The 17,232-nt window shown below is 33.8% G+C and overlaps 1 protein-coding gene across 2 annotated transcripts in view; it reads right to left on the bottom strand.

The window, feature by feature from the left end:
• The window catches only part of STPG2 (sperm tail PG-rich repeat containing 2), a 686,155-nt gene that overhangs the window by 665,560 nt on the left and 3,363 nt on the right, over positions 1 to 17,232 (bottom strand). For both annotated transcript variants that reach the window (XM_051967542.1, XM_051967543.1), the window contains exon 2: positions 14,119 to 14,228. In XM_051967542.1, coding sequence (XP_051823502.1) covers positions 14,119 to 14,228 — 110 coding nt within the window. The remainder of the gene's footprint in view (positions 1 to 14,118; positions 14,229 to 17,232) is intronic.

Here is a 17,232-nt window from a genome sequence, read left to right on the forward strand (position 1 = left end):
GTTTGATTTATCTAATTTTAAGAGTACAAGGTTGAGATCTCCCACTATTGTAGTTTTGCTGTCTAGTTCTTCTTGCAGCTCTCTTAATTTCTCTTTTAAGAATTTAGATGCTACACCACTTGGTGCATATATGTTTATTATTGATATTGCCTCATTATCTATGCTACTCTTTAGATCAATTTTTACTTTTGCTTGATCTGAGATCAGGATGGTTACCCCTGCTTTTTTTTACTTCATAGTAGGTTCTACTCCAACCTTTTATCTTTACTTTATATGTATCGCCCTACTTTAGGTGTGTTTTCTGTAAATAACATATTGTAAGATTCTGGCTTTTAATCCAGCTTGCTAGCCACTTCCTTTTTATGGGGCAGTTTACTCCATTCACATTTATGGTTAATTACAATTCTGTATTACTTGTCATCTTGTTAACCCCTGCTTATGCTTTTCTCCTTTCCTTCCCCCTTAGCCTCCCCAGTATTAAACTTGTGAGCATCACTTGCTTCTCACAGCCCTATCTTTTTAGTATCCCTCTCCCCACCTTAAAGAGTTCCTCCCCCTATCTTACCCCTTTTCCTCACAACTTCTGTATTCCCTTCCACTTAATTTACTCTTTCCCTTTTCACTTTTCCCCTCCCACTTTTCAATGAGGTGGGAGAAATTTCACCATAAATCAAATATGTCTAATATTTTTCTCTTTAAGCCAATTCTGATGGCAGTAAGATACACACTATATTCATCCCCTTCCATTCTCAGATATAATAGGTTTCCTTTGCCTCTTTGTGAGATATAATACTCCCACTTTACCCTTTTTCTGGTACAATTTCCTTTCCACTTCTAGTTTCTAGAACAAAGTATACATGTGTTCTTTATATATCTTTATAGCAGAAATATAGTTCCCAAGATTACTTTTTACCTTTTTAGGTTTCTCTTGAGTTCTATATTTGTAGATCAAAATTTTTGTTTAGTTCCGGTTTTTTTCCATCTAAAATAGATGAAATTCACTTATTTCATTGAATGTCCATCTTCTTCCCTGGAAAAAGATGCTCATTTTTGCTGGGTAAGTTATTTTTGGCTGCATACCAAGTTCCTTAGTCTTTTGGAATATCATATTCCAGGCCCTTTGATCTTTTAATGTGGATGCTGCTAGATCCTGAATAATCCTTATTGTGGCTCCTCCATATTTGAATTGATTTTTTCTAGCAGCTTGCAGTATTTTTTTCCTTCAACTGATAGTTCTGGAATTTGGCCACTATATTTCTTGGAGTTTTGATTTTAGGGTCCCTTTCAGTAGGTGATCAATAAATTCTTTCAATGTCTACTTTATCTTCTGTTTCTATAACATCTGGGCAGTTCTCTTTGATAATTTCCTGGAAAATAGTGTTCAGGCTCTTTTTTTCATCATATTTTTCAGGAAGTCCAATAATTCTCAGATTATCTCTCCTAGATCTATTTTCCAGGTCTGTTGTTTTCCCAAGAAGGTATCTGGCATTTTTTCCATTGTTTCTTTTTTTTGGTTTTGTTTGATTCTTGGTGTCTCCTTGAGTCATTCATTTTCATTTGTTCAATTCTGATTTTTAATGAGTTATTTTCTTCACTCACTTTTTTTATATCTTTTTCTAATTGTCCAATCGAGTTTTTAAGTGAATTGTTCTGTACTATGGAATTTTTTTCCATTTCACCAATTTTATTTTTTAAAGAGCTATTTTCTTTTTCCAATTCACTAACTCTGTTTTTCAAGGATTTGATTTCTTTATCCACTGTATCTTTAAATGAGTGGAATGACTTATCCAGATTCTCTTCCCAAGTTTCCCTTTCCTTTTCCCATTTTTCCTCTAGTTCTCTTGTGAGAGCCTTTTTAATTTCTTCTATGAGAGTCTTGTGTATTGAGGACAAGATCATATCCCCATTTGGGGATTCATCTGGAGACAGTCTATTTTTTTTTTGGGGGGGGGGGGGACTGGGGGCTGCTGCTGGATGACATTACCTAGCTTCCTCCACAGATTGCAGAGGGCAGCAACGAGGCACTAGCAGGACAGCAATGGCTGCGCTGCATCTGCACTCTGAGACTCTGTGAGCGTGTTGAGATACTCTGGGTGGTGTGGCCAGGTCCCAAAAGACACTTGGGTTATAGTCTTTACCCCCTGTTTTTAGCTTCTCTGCTTGTCTACTGGCTTGCTGCCAGAGCAAAGTAGCCAACACTGTAGTAAATTTCTCCCCACAGAAACCGCTGCGATTACACCCTACCCCACTCCAGTCTGCTCAGATGTGAGCTACGTGCCTTACTCTGTCTACTGTGCTGCCGCTACCTGCCTTCAGTTTGTGCCCAATCTTACCATCCCCACCCTCGAGCAAAAACAGACCTTTTCTGGCAAATTTCAAGGATATCATCTCTTGGTAATTATTTGTGTGTGTGTTTTTTTTTCCAGTTAAGAACTAAATCTGAGGCTTATAATGAAATAAATTATTCTGAGAGAAAAGACGGAGCTTAAGTGAATGTGTTTGTCTTCACTGCTATCTTGGTCGGAAGTCCTCCAAATTCAATTCTCTACTCAAAAAAACCCAGCTAATTATTTTTATTCAATTTTAATAGCAGTTTTTTATTTTCAAAATGCATGTAAAGATAGTTCTCAACATTCATCCTTGCAAAATCTTGTGTCCCAAATTTTTCTCCCTTCCTTCCTCCTACCCTCTCCTCCCCTAGAGAGCAAATAATCCAATAAAGGTTAAACATGTTTAATTTTGTTTACAAAATTTATTTTTGTACATTTATTTTTACATTTATCATGCTGCACAAAAAAAATCAGACCAAAAAGGAAAAAATGAGAAAGAAAATGCAACCAAATAACAACAAAAAAAATGAAAATATTATATTATAATCCATATTCAGTCTCCACAGTACTCTTTCTGGATACAGATGACTCTCTCCATCATAAGTCTATTGTAATTGCCTTGAATTACCTCATTGTTGAAGAACCAAGTCCATCATAGTTGATCATCCCTTAAACTGTTTGTTACTGTGTACAATGTTCTCTTGGTTCCATTCATTTCACTTAGCCTCAATTTATGTAACTTTCTCCAGGCCTGTCTGAAATCAACCTGTTGATCATTTCTTATATTTCTTATATATAAAATCCCATAATATACATATATCATAATTTATTCACCATCCCCCAAATAACAGGCATCCACTCAGTGAAACAGCTAATTAGGAAATTGCCAAACAGATAATTAGATAAATTTACTTACTAAATACAAGATATTGTATTATAAATCCTCATCCAGAGAGAGAACTGTGGAGACTAAATGTAAATCAAAGTAGAGTGTTTTTATCTTTTTGTTGTATTTGTTTGCTTGGTTTTTTTTTTTCCTTTCTTATTTTTTTTCCTTTTTGATCTATTTTTTTCCTTTTTTTATTATAATTTTTTAATTGACAGAACATAGGCATGGGTAATTTTTTACAACATTATCCCTTGCATTCATTTCTGCTCCAACTTTTCCCTTCCCTTCCTCTACTCCCTCCCCTAGATGGCAAGCGGTCTTATACATATTAAATATGTTGTAGTATATCCTACACACAATATATGTTTGCAGAACCAAACAGTCCTCTTGCTGCACAAGGAGAATTGGATTCAGAAGGTAAAAATAGCCTGGGAAGAAAAACAAAAATGCAAACAATTTACACTCATTTCCCAGTGTTCCTTCTCTGGGTGTCCATCATTGATCAATTGGAACTGAGTTATTGATCTAATTTTTATTGCACAGCATGATGAATATGGAAATATGTTTAGAAGAATTACACATGCTTAACCTATATTGGATCGCATACTGTCTTAAGATGGGAGGGAGAGAGAAAGGGGGAGAAAAATTTGGCACACAAGGTTTTGCAAACATGAGTGTTGAAAACTATCGTTGCATATATTTGGAAAAACCAAATAGTATTTTAAAATTCCCTGGGAAAATGAGTAAACAACAGAAAAAGATTCTAATCACAGAAAGTTACTATGACAACAAGAAATATTAAAAAAAAAACCCACCCACTCAGAAGAAGATATCAAAGTCAAAATGCTACATCCAAAGCATTCACGAAAAATAAGAATTGTTCTCAGGCCATGGAAGAGCTGAGAAGGGATTCTGAAAATCAAAAGAGATAGAAGGAAAATTGGGAAGAGAATTAAGCAGGCTGTAAAAAGAAATAAAAAAGCTAATGAGAAAAAGAATGCCTTAAAAAGCAAATTTGACCAAATGCGAAAGGAAGTACAAAAGCTCACTGAAGTAAATAATTATTGGAAAATTAGAAATTTTACAAAATGAAAAGGATGAAAAATATAAAATAATGTTTAATATCTCAGTAGAAAAATAACTGACCTGGAGAAAAGATACAAGAGATTATTGTTGTTGTTGTTGTTGTTATTGTTATTGTTATTGTTATTATTTTGCTGAGGCAATTGAGATTAAGTGACTTGCCCAGGGCAGTAGGTATTATTTTAAAATTATTGATCAACTGGGAAGCTATGATCAAAAAAAAAAAAGAGCCTAGACATCATCTTTCAAGAAATTATTATGGAAAACTCTCCCAATATTCTAGAATCACAGGGTAAAATTGAAAGAATCCATTGATCACTTCCTGAAAAAAAGTCCCAAAATGAAAGCTCCTAGGAATATTATAGCCAAATTCCAGAACTTCCAGTTCAAGGAGAAATACTCCAAGCATCCAGAAAGAAACAACAGTGAAGCCACAATAAGGATAACATAAAGATTTAACAGATTCTACATTAAAGGATTGGAGAGCTAGGAATGTGATATTCCAGAGAGTAGTAGAGCTAGGATTACCACCAAGAATCACTTACCCAGAAAAATTGAGTATAATTCTTCAGGAGTAGACATTCAATGAAATAGAGGACTTTCAAGCATTTGTGATGAAAAGAACAAAGCTGAATAAAAAAACTGATTTTCAAATACAGGACTCAGGAGAAGCAAAAGGAGGTAATCAGGAAAGTGATATAACAACAGACTTAATAAGTTTTATCTATTTACATGGGAGGCTGATACTTGTAACTCATTAGGACTTTCTCTTTATTACATAAGTTATTAAGATTATATATAAATAAAGGGCACAGATCTGAATTGAATATAAAGGGATACCTAAAAAAATAAAATTAAGGGTTGAGAAAGAATTATACTGGGAGAATGGGAAAGGGACAAGTGGAATGGTGTAAATTACCTGCCATAAAAGAAAAGGCTTTTACAGTGGAGGGGGAGAGAATCTTCCTCTCATCAGAATTGGCTCAAAGAGGAAATAACATACATATTCAACCTTACCCTGAAGAAAAGTAAGAAGGAAAGAGGATATGAGAAAGGTGAAGGATGATAGAAGAGAGGGCATATTGCAGAAGGGGGTGGTCAATAGCAAAACACTTTTGAGGACAACTAGGTGGAAGGAAAAGAAAAAATAGAATAAATAATACAGTTAGCAATAACAATTGGGAAAAGAATTTTGAAGCAACTTTCTCTGATAAACACCTCATTTTTCAAATGTATAGGGAACTGAGTCAAATTTATATAAAAAACACATTTCCCAATTGATAAATGATAAAAAATATGAACTATACCCAAAGAGCTATAAAATCATGCATATCCCTTGGCCTAACAATAACACTATTAGGTAAGAATCCCAAAAGAGATAAAAATTAAAATGGAAAAGAACCTATAGGCACTAAAATATTTCCAGCAGCTCTCTTCTCAGAGCAAAAAATTGGAAATTGAGGGGATGCCCATCAATTGGGGAATGGCTGAATAAACTGTGGTATGTGATTATGATGGAATATTACTGTTCTATGGGAAATGATGAGCAGGATGCTCTCAGAAGAAACTTGAAAATCATCCATGTACTCAAGCAAAGTGTAGTGTACTATGTGTAAAGTCAGAGCAATATTGTAGAATGATCATTTGTGGATCACTTTGCTATTTTCAGCAATGCAGAGATCCATGACTGCTCTGAAGGACATATGAAGACTAGTATATATCCAGGAAGGGAACTGATTGTGTCTGGGTACAGATTGAAGCATACTTTTTTTTATTTTATTTTTCTTTAGGGTTTCTTTTTGGAGGAAATAATATATATTTTTTCTTTCGTGACATGACTTTTTTGGAAACTTCACATGTGCTTTATTTTAATAAGGGCTATGAATAGGGGCAAGAAGGAGGGGAGGAAATCTGGACCTCAAAGTTTTAAAAACAAATGTAAAAAAAAAAGTTTTACAAGTAACTCGTGAAAATAAAAAAGAGTGTTGAGAGCTAGAGGGGTTCCGGGCAATTAGATCTGGAACTGTGGGCAGTGACAATTAGAGACTAGATTCCAACTCTCCTCTGGAATTGCTGAATTGCGCTACTTATCAGAGTAATATCACTGTGAGAAACTTACATAACGTGGCTGAGTTAAAGACCTTGATCAGTAATGCAACACAAGTCAATTTGTCCAGATTAATGTGGCAACCTAGTCCAGAGATGACCTGGTTTTGTGGATAGTACAGTCAACCAGATTGTATAATCCAATTAATACTAAGGATGTTTGTGACAATAGCTAATATAGCAAGAGTATTGTGTCATTACCACAGGTGATAATTATATATTTTGAAAATAACTAATAACACACATACCAAGATAAGATCAAAATGGGTCCATGACCTAGGCATAAAGAACAAGATTATAAATAAATTAGAGGAACATAGGATAGTTTATCTCTCAGACTTGTGGAGGAGAAAGAAATTTGTGACCAAAGATGAACTAGAGACCATTACCGATCACAAAATAGAAAATTTTGATTATATCAAATTAAAAAGCCTTTGTACAAACAGAATGAATGCAAACAAGATTAGTAGGGAAGCAACAAACTGGGAAAACATCTTTACAATTAAAGGTTCTGATAAAGGCCTCATTTCCAAAATATATAGAGAACTGACTCAAATTTATAAAAAATCAAGCCATTCTCCAATTGATAAATGGTCAAAGGATATGAACAGACAATTTTCAGATGAAGAAATTGAAACTATTACCACTCACGTGAAAGACTCTTTCATGTGAGAGTGTTCCAAATCACTATTGATCAGAGAAATGAAAATTAAGACAACTCTGAGATATCACTACACACCTGTCAGATTGGCTAAGATGACAGGAAAAAATAATGATGAATATTGGAGGGGATGCGGGAAAACGGGGACACTGATGCATTGTTGGTGGAGTTGTGAACGAATCCAGCCATTCTGGAGAGCAATCTGGAATTATGCCCAAAAAGTTATCAAACTGTGCATACCCTTTGATCCAGCAGTGTTTCTATTGGGCTTATACCCCAAAAAGATACTAAAAAAGGGAAAGGGACCTGTATGTGCCAAAATGTTTGTAGCAGCCCTATTTGTAGTGGCTAGAAACTGGAAAATGAATGGATGCCCATCAATTGGAGAATGGCTGGGTAAATTGTGGTATATGAATGTTATGGAATATTATTGCTCTATAAGGAATGACCAGCAGGATGAATACAGAGAGGCTTGGAGAGACCTACATGGACTGATGCTAAGTGAAATGAGCAGAACCAGGAGATCATTATACACTTCGACAACAATATTGTATGAGGATGTATTCTGATGGAAGTGGATTTCTCTGACAAAGAGACTTAACTGAGTTTCATTGGATAAATGATGGACAGAAACAGCTACACCCAAAGAAGGAACACTGGGAAATGAATGTGAACTATTTGATTTTTTATTTTCTTCCTGAGTTATTTTTACCTTCTGAATCCAATTCTCCCTGTGCAGCGGGAGAACTGTTCGGTTCTGCAAATATGTATTGTATCTAGGATATACTGCAACATATTTAACATATATAGGACTGCTTGCCATCGTGGGCGGGGGGGGAGGGAGGGAGGGGAAAAAACGAAACATAAGTGATTGCAAGGGATAATGCTGTGTAAAAATTATCCTGGCATGGATTCTGTCAATACAAAGTTATTATTAAATAAAATTAAATTAAAAAAAAAGAAAAAAGAAAATAACTAATAACAAACATTCCTAATTCTCTGATATTCACATGATCAATATTTAATTATTATACTGCTGTTTTGCTTATTTTTTAGTGCTTAGAGGCATGTATGGTTGTTCCAAATTCAAAATAGCATCAGTCAGTATGAGAAATAAGAGTATATAAGAGAAAAGTAATGGAGAAAAGATGTTCTCTCTGGAAGGCTCTATAATGCATATTGTTGGCCTGTGAAAAATCAGAAGATTACATGCTAGTAAGTATCTAATCAATTCTATCAAAGTCTGATCAAATAAACTCTCTGTGTAGAAAGAACCATATTTCATTCATTTTCCCAAAGAGTACAACAGAGACAACAATTGCAGATTGTGGGCAAAACTGAGGCTGGAAAGAACAACAAAAATAACATTCTTTAATCTAAGTATAGATGATTCCTTGACTAATAGCTGCAGCCACCATTTGCTAAACCCATTGTTTAAAATTTATTTTTTTTTAATTACAAAAAAAATCTTAAAAACGTCTATGACTCAAGTTAAAGAATGTTTCTTCCTGTTAATATTTTATTAACTGTTATCAGGGTATGAACTCTGCTTTTTTGTTGAGAAATATTTAGTATTTCAAAAAAATGTATCATTAATTTCTCTGAGTTGAAATGCAAATTAAAATATCTCACACCTATCAGATTGGCTAAGATGACAGGAAAAGATAATGATAAATGTTACTGGAGATATGGGAAAACTGGAATGGTGATACCTAGTTGGAGTTGTGAAATGATCTAGCCATTCTGGAGAGCAATTTGGAACTATGCCCAAAGAGTTATAAAACTGTGCATACCCTTTGATCCGGCAGTGGCATTACTAGGTCTGTAACCCAAATAAAGCATAAAAGAGGGCAAAGGATCCACATGTGCAAAAATATTTTTAGCAGCTCTTTGGTGCAAAGTATTAGAAAATACCCACCAATCAGGGAACAGTTGAATAAGTTATGGTATATGAAAACAATGGAATATTACTCTTCTATAAGATATGATGAACAGGCTGATTTCAAAAAAGCCTAGACACTTATATGAACTGATACTGAGTGGAGTAAGCAGAACCAGGAAAACATTGTACACAGTAACACAATACAATAATCAATGGTGATAGGCTTGGCTCTTTTCAACAATTCAGTAATTCAAGGCAATTTCAAAAAACTTTGGATAGAAATCTGATCTGATCTGAATCCAGAGGGAAAACTATGGAGACTCAAAGTGCAAAGTATACTTTTTCACCTTTTCTTTCTTCTGTTTTTTTTCTCCCTTTCTCATTTTTCCCTTTTATTCTGATTTTTCTCTCCCAATACAATACATGGAAACATGTAAAAAAAATGAATGTATGTATGTTATCTAAAAAAATTTAAATTAAAAATATGTTTCTTTGCCTATCAGTCCAATTAGTTCTCCTCATTAGATATTTAAGATAATTCAGTCAATAAACATTCATTAAGAGTTCACCATGTTTCAGACACTGATATAAGTGCTAGGGATACAAAAAAAAAAGGCAAATTATAGTCCTTGATTCCAAGCAGCTCACAATCTAATAGAGGAGACAACAAATAACAATGCACAAACTGTATACAGAATGTATAGGAAATAAACAACAAAAGGAAGGATTAGAATTAGAGGAGGTGGGATTTTAGCTGGAACTTGAAGAAAGCCAGGGAAGCCAACAGAAAGAGATAAAGAGGAAGAACTTTTCAGATGGGAGGGGAAGGGGGAAGACAGCCAGTGAAAATGCCTGCAAGCAGGAGAGGGACTGTCTTTTTCAAAGAACAATTCAGGTCCAGTATCACTGGATCAGAATATGTCAAGGAATAAGATCTAAGAAGACTGGAAAGGCCAGAGGGTAAGTAGATTATAAAGGGCTTTGAATACTAAACAGAATTTTGCAACTGATTCGACAGATGACAGGGAACCACTGCTGTTTATTAAATAGAAAAAACCCACCCACTCAGAAGAAGATATCAAAGTCAAAATGCTACATCCAAAGCATTCACGAAAAATAAGAATTGTTCGCAGGCCATGGAAGAGCTGAGAAGGGATTCTGAAAATCAAAAGAAATAGAAGGAAAATTGGGAAGAGAATTAAGCAGGCTGTAAAAAGAAATAAAAAAGCTAATGAGAAAAAGAATGCCTTAAAAAGCAAATTTGACCAAATGCGAAAGGAAGTACAAAAGCTCACTGAAGTAAATAATTATTGGAAAATTAGAAATTTTACAAAATGAAAAGGATGAAAAATAGAAAATAATGTTTAATATCTCAGTAGAAAAATAACTGACCTGGAGAAAAGATACAAGAGATTATTGTTGTTGTTGTTGTTGTTATTGTTATTGTTATTGTTATTATTTTGCTGAGGCAATTGAGATTAAGTGACTTGCCCAGGGCAGTAGGTATTATTTTAAAATTATTGAATCAACTGGGAAGCTATGATCAAAAAAAAAAAAGAGCCTAGACATCATCTTTCAAGAAATTATTATGGAAAACTCTCCCAATATTCTAGAATCACAGGGTAAAATTGAAAGAATCCATTGATCACTTCCTGAAAAAAAGTCCCAAAATGAAAGCTCCTAGGAATATTATAGCCAAATTCCAGAACTTCCAGTTCAAGGAGAAATACTCCAAGCATCCAGAAAGAAACAACAGTGAAGCCACAATAAGGATAACATAAAGATTTAACAGATTCTACATTAAAGGATTAGAGAGCTAGGAATGTGATATTCCAGAGAGTAGTAGAGCTAGGATTACCACCAAGAATCACTTACCCAGAAAAATTGAGTATAATTCTTCAGGAGTAGACATTCAATGAAATAGAGGACTTTCAAGCATTTGTGATGAAAAGAACAAAGCTGAATAAAAAAACTGATTTTCAAATACAGGACTCAGAAGAAGCAAAAGGAGGTAATCAGGAAAGTGATATAACAACGGACTTAATAAGTTTTATCTATTTACATGGGAGGCTGATACTTGTAACTCATTAGGACTTTCTCTTTATTACATAAGTTATTAAGATTATATATAAATAAAGGGCACAGATCTGAATTGAATATAAAGGGATACCTAAAAAAATAAAATTAAGGGTTGAGAAAGAATTATACTGGGAGAATGGGAAAGGGACAAGTGGAATGGTGTAAATTACCTGCCATAAAAGAAAAGGCTTTTACAGTGGAGGGAGAGAATCTTCCTCTCATCAGAATTGGCTCAAAGAGGAAATAACATACATATTCAACCTTACCCTGAAGAAAAGTAAGAAGGAAAGAGGATATGAGAAAGGTGAAGGATGATAGAAGAGAGGGCATATTGCGGAAGGGGGTGGTCAATAGCAAAACACTTTTGAGGACAACTAGGTGGAAGGAAAAGAAAAAATAGAATAAATAATACAGTTAGCAATAACAATTGGGAAAAGAATTTTGAAGCAACTTTCTCTGATAAACACCTCATTTTTCAAATGTATAGGGAACTGAATCAAATTTATATAAAAAACAGCCATTTCCCAATTGATAAATGATAAAAAATATGAACTATACCCAAAGAGCTATAAAATCATGCATATCCCTTGGCCTAACAATAACACTATTAGGTAAGAATCCCAAAAGAGATAAAAATTAAAATGGAAAAGAACCTATAGGCACTAAAATATTTCCAGCAGCTCTCTTCTCAGAGCAAAAAATTGGAAATTGAGGGGATGCCCATCAATTGGGGAATGGCTGAATAAACTGTGGTATGTGATTATGATGGAATATTACTGTTCTATGGGAAATGATGAGCAGGATGCTCTCAGAAGAAACTTGAAAATCATCCATGTACTCAAGCAAAGTGTAGTGTACTATGTGTAAAGTCAGAGCAATATTGTAGAATGATCATTTGTGGATCACTTTGCTATTTTCAGCAATGCAGAGATCCATGACTGCTCTGAAGGACATATGAAGACTAGTATATATCCAGGAAGGGAACTGATTGTGTCTGGGTACAGATTGAAGCATACTTTTTTTTATTTTATTTTTCTTTAGGGTTTCTTTTTGGGGGAAATAATATATATTTTTTCTTTCGTGACATGACTTTTTTGGAAACTTCACATGTGCTTTATTTTAATAAGGGCTATGAATAGGGGCAAGAAGGAGGGGAGGAAATCTGGACCTCAAAGTTTTAAAAACAAATGTAAAAAAAAATGTTTTACAAGTAACTCGTGAAAATAAAAAAGAGTGTTGAGAGCTAGAGGGGTTCCGGGCAATTAGATCTGGAACTGTAGGCAGTGACAATTAGAGACTAGATTCCAACTCTCCTCTGGAATTGCTGAATTGCACTACTTATCAGAGTAATATCACTGTGAGAAACTTACATAACGTGGCTGAGTTAAAGACCTTGATCAGTAATGCAACACAAGTCAATTTGTCCAGATTAATGTGGCAACCTAGTCCAGAGATGACCTGGTTTTGTGGATAGTACAGTCAACCAGATTGTATAATCCAATTAATACTAAGGATGTTTGTGACAATAGCTAATATAGCAAGAGTATTGTGTCATTACCACAGGTGATAATTATATATTTTGAAAATAACTAATAACACACATACCAAGATAAGATCAAAATGGGTCCATGACCTAGGCATAAAGAACAAGATTATAAATAAATTAGAGGAACATAGGATAGTTTATCTCTCAGACTTGTGGAGGAGAAAGAAATTTGTGACCAAAGATGAACTAGAGACCATTACCGATCACAAAATAGAAAATTTTGATTATATCAAATTAAAAAGCCTTTGTACAAACAGAATGAATGCAAACAAGATTAGTAGGGAAGCAACAAACTGGGAAAACATCTTTACAATTAAAGGTTCTGATAAAAGCCTCATTTCCAAAATATATAGAGAATTGACTCAAATTTATAAGAAATCAAGCCATTCTCCAATTGATAAATGGTCAAAGAATATGAACAGACAATTTTCAGATGATGAAATTTAAACTATTTCCACTCATATGAAAGAGTGTTCCAAATCACCATTGATCAGAGAAATGCAAATTAAGAAAGTAAGGAGGAAATTTTGGAACACAAGGTTTTGCCAGGATGAATGTTGAAAACTATTTTTCCATGTATTTTGAAAGCAAAAAGCTATTACTAAAAAAATGTTTAAATAAATATATGCTAGTTAACTGAACTATTATTGGTTTCTCTCTTCCTTTTTATTTCTTTGCTACAGAGGTTGATTCTCTGGGTAGAGAACAGAGAGAGCCAATGGGTATGTAGGGAAATGAAAATGATTTAAAGACAAAGATATCATGTTTAAGAGGGACCTTTAAATAACTGAGGGACTACTGAGTTAATAACACTTTTCCCCCCTCCCCAAATCTGAATTTTAAAGGGAAAGATGTTAAAAGGGAAAATATAACAATATGAGAGATTAACTTGACAAGTAACATTTTGGTCCATTATAGAAAACCATATTTCAATCTTTTTAACTCAAAGAAATCAGTCCTAATGCACCAATACCTGCATTATACATTGACCAAAAGTGAAGTGGAGAAGAATGTAATTCTCAAAAATTTCAGACATATTTATTCCTTCTGTTATCCTTCTTTCAAAATGTCTCTTCTTACCTTCCTCCTCAGTCCTTCCCCTAAATACACTCAGCAATAAGGCACAAATCTGTTATGTTTTATGATTGTGATGAATAATTTGTACATTAAAATTTTAGTTCAGTAATGAAACATAAAACTTTTTTCTTATTTTTGTCAACTCCTAATATAGTTTAAGATAAACTATTTCAAAATTTTCTTAATCATGGTACTGTAAAACATGTTATAAAGGAAAAAACTGTAAAACAGATAAAAATTACTCTAAATGAACAACCTTGGTACCAGAGAAAAGAAAATCATCCTCTCCTGTATTGGAAGAAAAAGGGAAGATGGGTGTAGAATATTGCTATGTTGGTCAGTTTTACTTATCTGTTTTACTTTTTCATAAGGCTGGATATTTTAGGAAATGGCAATAGTATAAAAAAGTGAATGGCAACCAAAAAAATCTTTAAAAGATATCACTAGCAAGAATCATAAATTTACCTTTATCTTCTTAATATTGTAGTGAGCTGGTCCTGGAGCATCATCCTCAGTGAAAGGGGTAACAAAAGCACTTTCTCGGGATACGAAAGAAAGAAATGGAGCATAGCCATCTGAAAAAGAAAAAACAAAAACAAAATTGCCGCCTGATTAAAAAAAAAAAAAACAGTTTGAAATCTAAGTCAAGAAGATCATTTTTCACCACTCTAAAATGTTGAGTCTATACAATATAGACACCATACACTAGTATATAAATAACAAGTTCTGAAAAGAAAGTATCATATTTGGTAATATAAATCAGTACTTATCTTACTTATTTTACTTATCACTACATTTAATATCAATTAGTATATGAGAGGTTATAATGAATCAACTATATAACATATTGGACTACAGTCAGTCAGTAAATATTTGTTAAGCATTTTAGTCAATATTCTAGGCATTGTGCAAAGTACTGTGGATATCAAGAAAGGCACAGGAATAATCTGCTCTCAAGGAGCTTACATTCTAATGGGAGGGGCAATATATAAATAATAGGAACATATAATACATATATAGATGGAGAGAGAGACAGAAACAGAGAGATAGAAAGGAAGGAAAGATAATCTGAAAGAAGGCATTAAAGTTTGGGGAATCCAAGAAGGCCTTCTACAGAAGCTGGGCTTGTGCTCCTGGAGAAAAAAGGGCCTTTGGGGGTGGGGGGGGGGGGATAGGCAAAAAAGGAATAGAAAGGAGAACCAGAAGATACTACTGTAACAAAAACTTAGGAGAGTGACCAAAAGGAAAAAGAATAGTTCTGTTATGTCTTGATGATCTTGGGAAAATAGAAGGATTTGATCTAAATTTCTAGAAGAAGAGGAATACATGTAAGAAAGAATTAGAGGGAGAGAAAGGAAAGGAAGTTCAGGAAAAGTGATTTCACATAATTAGAGTAGCTATCTATAGAGAAAAAAGAGAAGACAGAGGAGTGTAGTTGAACCTCATTTTCAACTGGTCAAAAGGAAAAATATACATAAAACACACAGTTGAGTATAGAAATAATTTTCACTCAACAAAGGTAGAGGAGAAAGGGGGACAGGAGAAATTGGAGGGAGAGTAGATTAAAGGAAGTAATTGATTAATATTTAGCAAATAGTCATAATGATCATACAAATTAGTTTAAAACGAAACTCTGAGCTGGACAAAAATATTTATGGCTCTTTTTTGAGGTGACAAAGAATAAGAATCTGAGATTGTGCCTATAAATTTGGGAATGGATACAAATTATAGTATATGAATATGATGAAATATTATTATGCTGAACTTTTATTGGTGTAATAACAAGGACATGTGCTACTTCTCTCTTTATAGAAAGCTAAAAAACTCGATGCAAAATTAAATAAACATTTTTATGTGGCCAACATGGAAATTTATTTTGATTAATTGACTATATATGTTTGTAATTAATTTTCTTTTTCCTGGGTTCTTATTTGGCAAAATAGAGAAAAGGGGAGACTTTAGCTCATAAAAACAAGTAGAAAACAACAAACAAACACAGGCAGACATATATAGGAGGGGAGAGGGGAAGGGGGAGGGAAGGAGGGAAGGAGGGAAGGAGAGAGGGGGAGAGAGAGAGAGAGAGAGAGAGAGAGAGAGAGAGATTGTTGATAGATGAATAAAAAAAGATCAATAATCATTAATGACTTTGAAAAGCTTAGTTTCACTAGAATGATAAAATGAGAAACCAAATTCCAAGGGTTTAGAAAAGAGTGAGAGAAGAGGAATTGGAGGCAGTGATTGCAGTATATAGGAACATTTGAGATGAGATGGCTGGCAAGGAGAATATGATCAAGTGGGAATTTTTTAAAAGGATGGAGAAGATACATTTCTAAGATATATAGGGAAGAGATTCAAATTTAAAATAATAAGAGCCACCACCACCACCCCCACAATAGATGTATGGTCAAAGGAAATATTTTCAAAGGAAGGATGTTTTAGAGAAAGAAATTAAACTATCAATAGTCATGTGAAAAAAAATGCTCATCATTACCTAGAGAAATGCAAATTAAAACAACTCTGAGGCTCCAATTCATAACCATCAAATCAGCAAAGATGACAAAGAAAATATCAAATATTGGAGGAATTATGGAGAAACAAGTACATTTATCTGTTGGTGGAGCTTTGAATTAGTCTAACCATTCTGAAAGTTTTTTGGAATTGTGCCCTATAAGTTAATTAAATGTGAATACTCTCCAACCCATTGAAACCAATATTAATTATACCCCAAAGAGATCAAAAGACAAAAAGGACCCATATGTACAAAAGTATTTATGACAACTTTTATTAGGGGAAAAAAATTGAAAACTGAGGGGATGTTTATCAATTAAAGAATGACTGAACCATTATGGCATATGAATGTAAGATGATACTATTATAATATTTTAAAATGTTAAAGGGAATAGTTTTTAAAAACTTGGGAAGACTTACTATGAAGTAAGCCAGAAGTACAATTTATAAAATACTATTTTTGTTTAATGATTTTGATAATTCTAAATAATAATTCAGATAATTTTAAAATGCTTTAGAGCTCTAATCAACACAATAACCAACTATGATTCTAGAGGATTCATGATAAAGCATGCTACTGACCTTCTGACAAAGAGGTGATGAGTCAGAAGACAAAATGAGTCTTTTTATTTTTTGACATGGCCAGTTCAAGAATTTGTTTATTGACTATATGCTTGTGATGGTTTTTTTTTTCCTTTCTTAATGGATGGGGGAGGAGAAAGAGGGTGGGAGAGAGAGAACACAGATTTTCATTGATTAAAATTAGAAAATGAATTGAATTTCAAAAAAGATAGGGAAACACAGATCTGTCTGTAAGGGACACCAATAGATAGGAAAAGACCGAGGGTAAGAGTGGGAATGACTGGAGAGAAAGAGAAGAATTTGATAGAGACAACAGAAATGATAAATTCCAGTGCCCAAAAATAGTAACACTACCTTTTTTTTATAGTGCTTTGCATTTTAGAAAGCATTTTCTTAAAAGGGAGGGTGAGAGGTGGGGGAACTCTAAAAGAGTCATGCAACTATTTTTATCTTCACTGTACATATGAGGAAACTGAGGCTCAGAGAGAT

Source organism: Antechinus flavipes, chromosome 6 (genome assembly GCF_016432865.1).
Source record: "Antechinus flavipes isolate AdamAnt ecotype Samford, QLD, Australia chromosome 6, AdamAnt_v2, whole genome shotgun sequence".
NCBI lineage: Eukaryota > Metazoa > Chordata > Mammalia > Dasyuromorphia > Dasyuridae > Antechinus > Antechinus flavipes.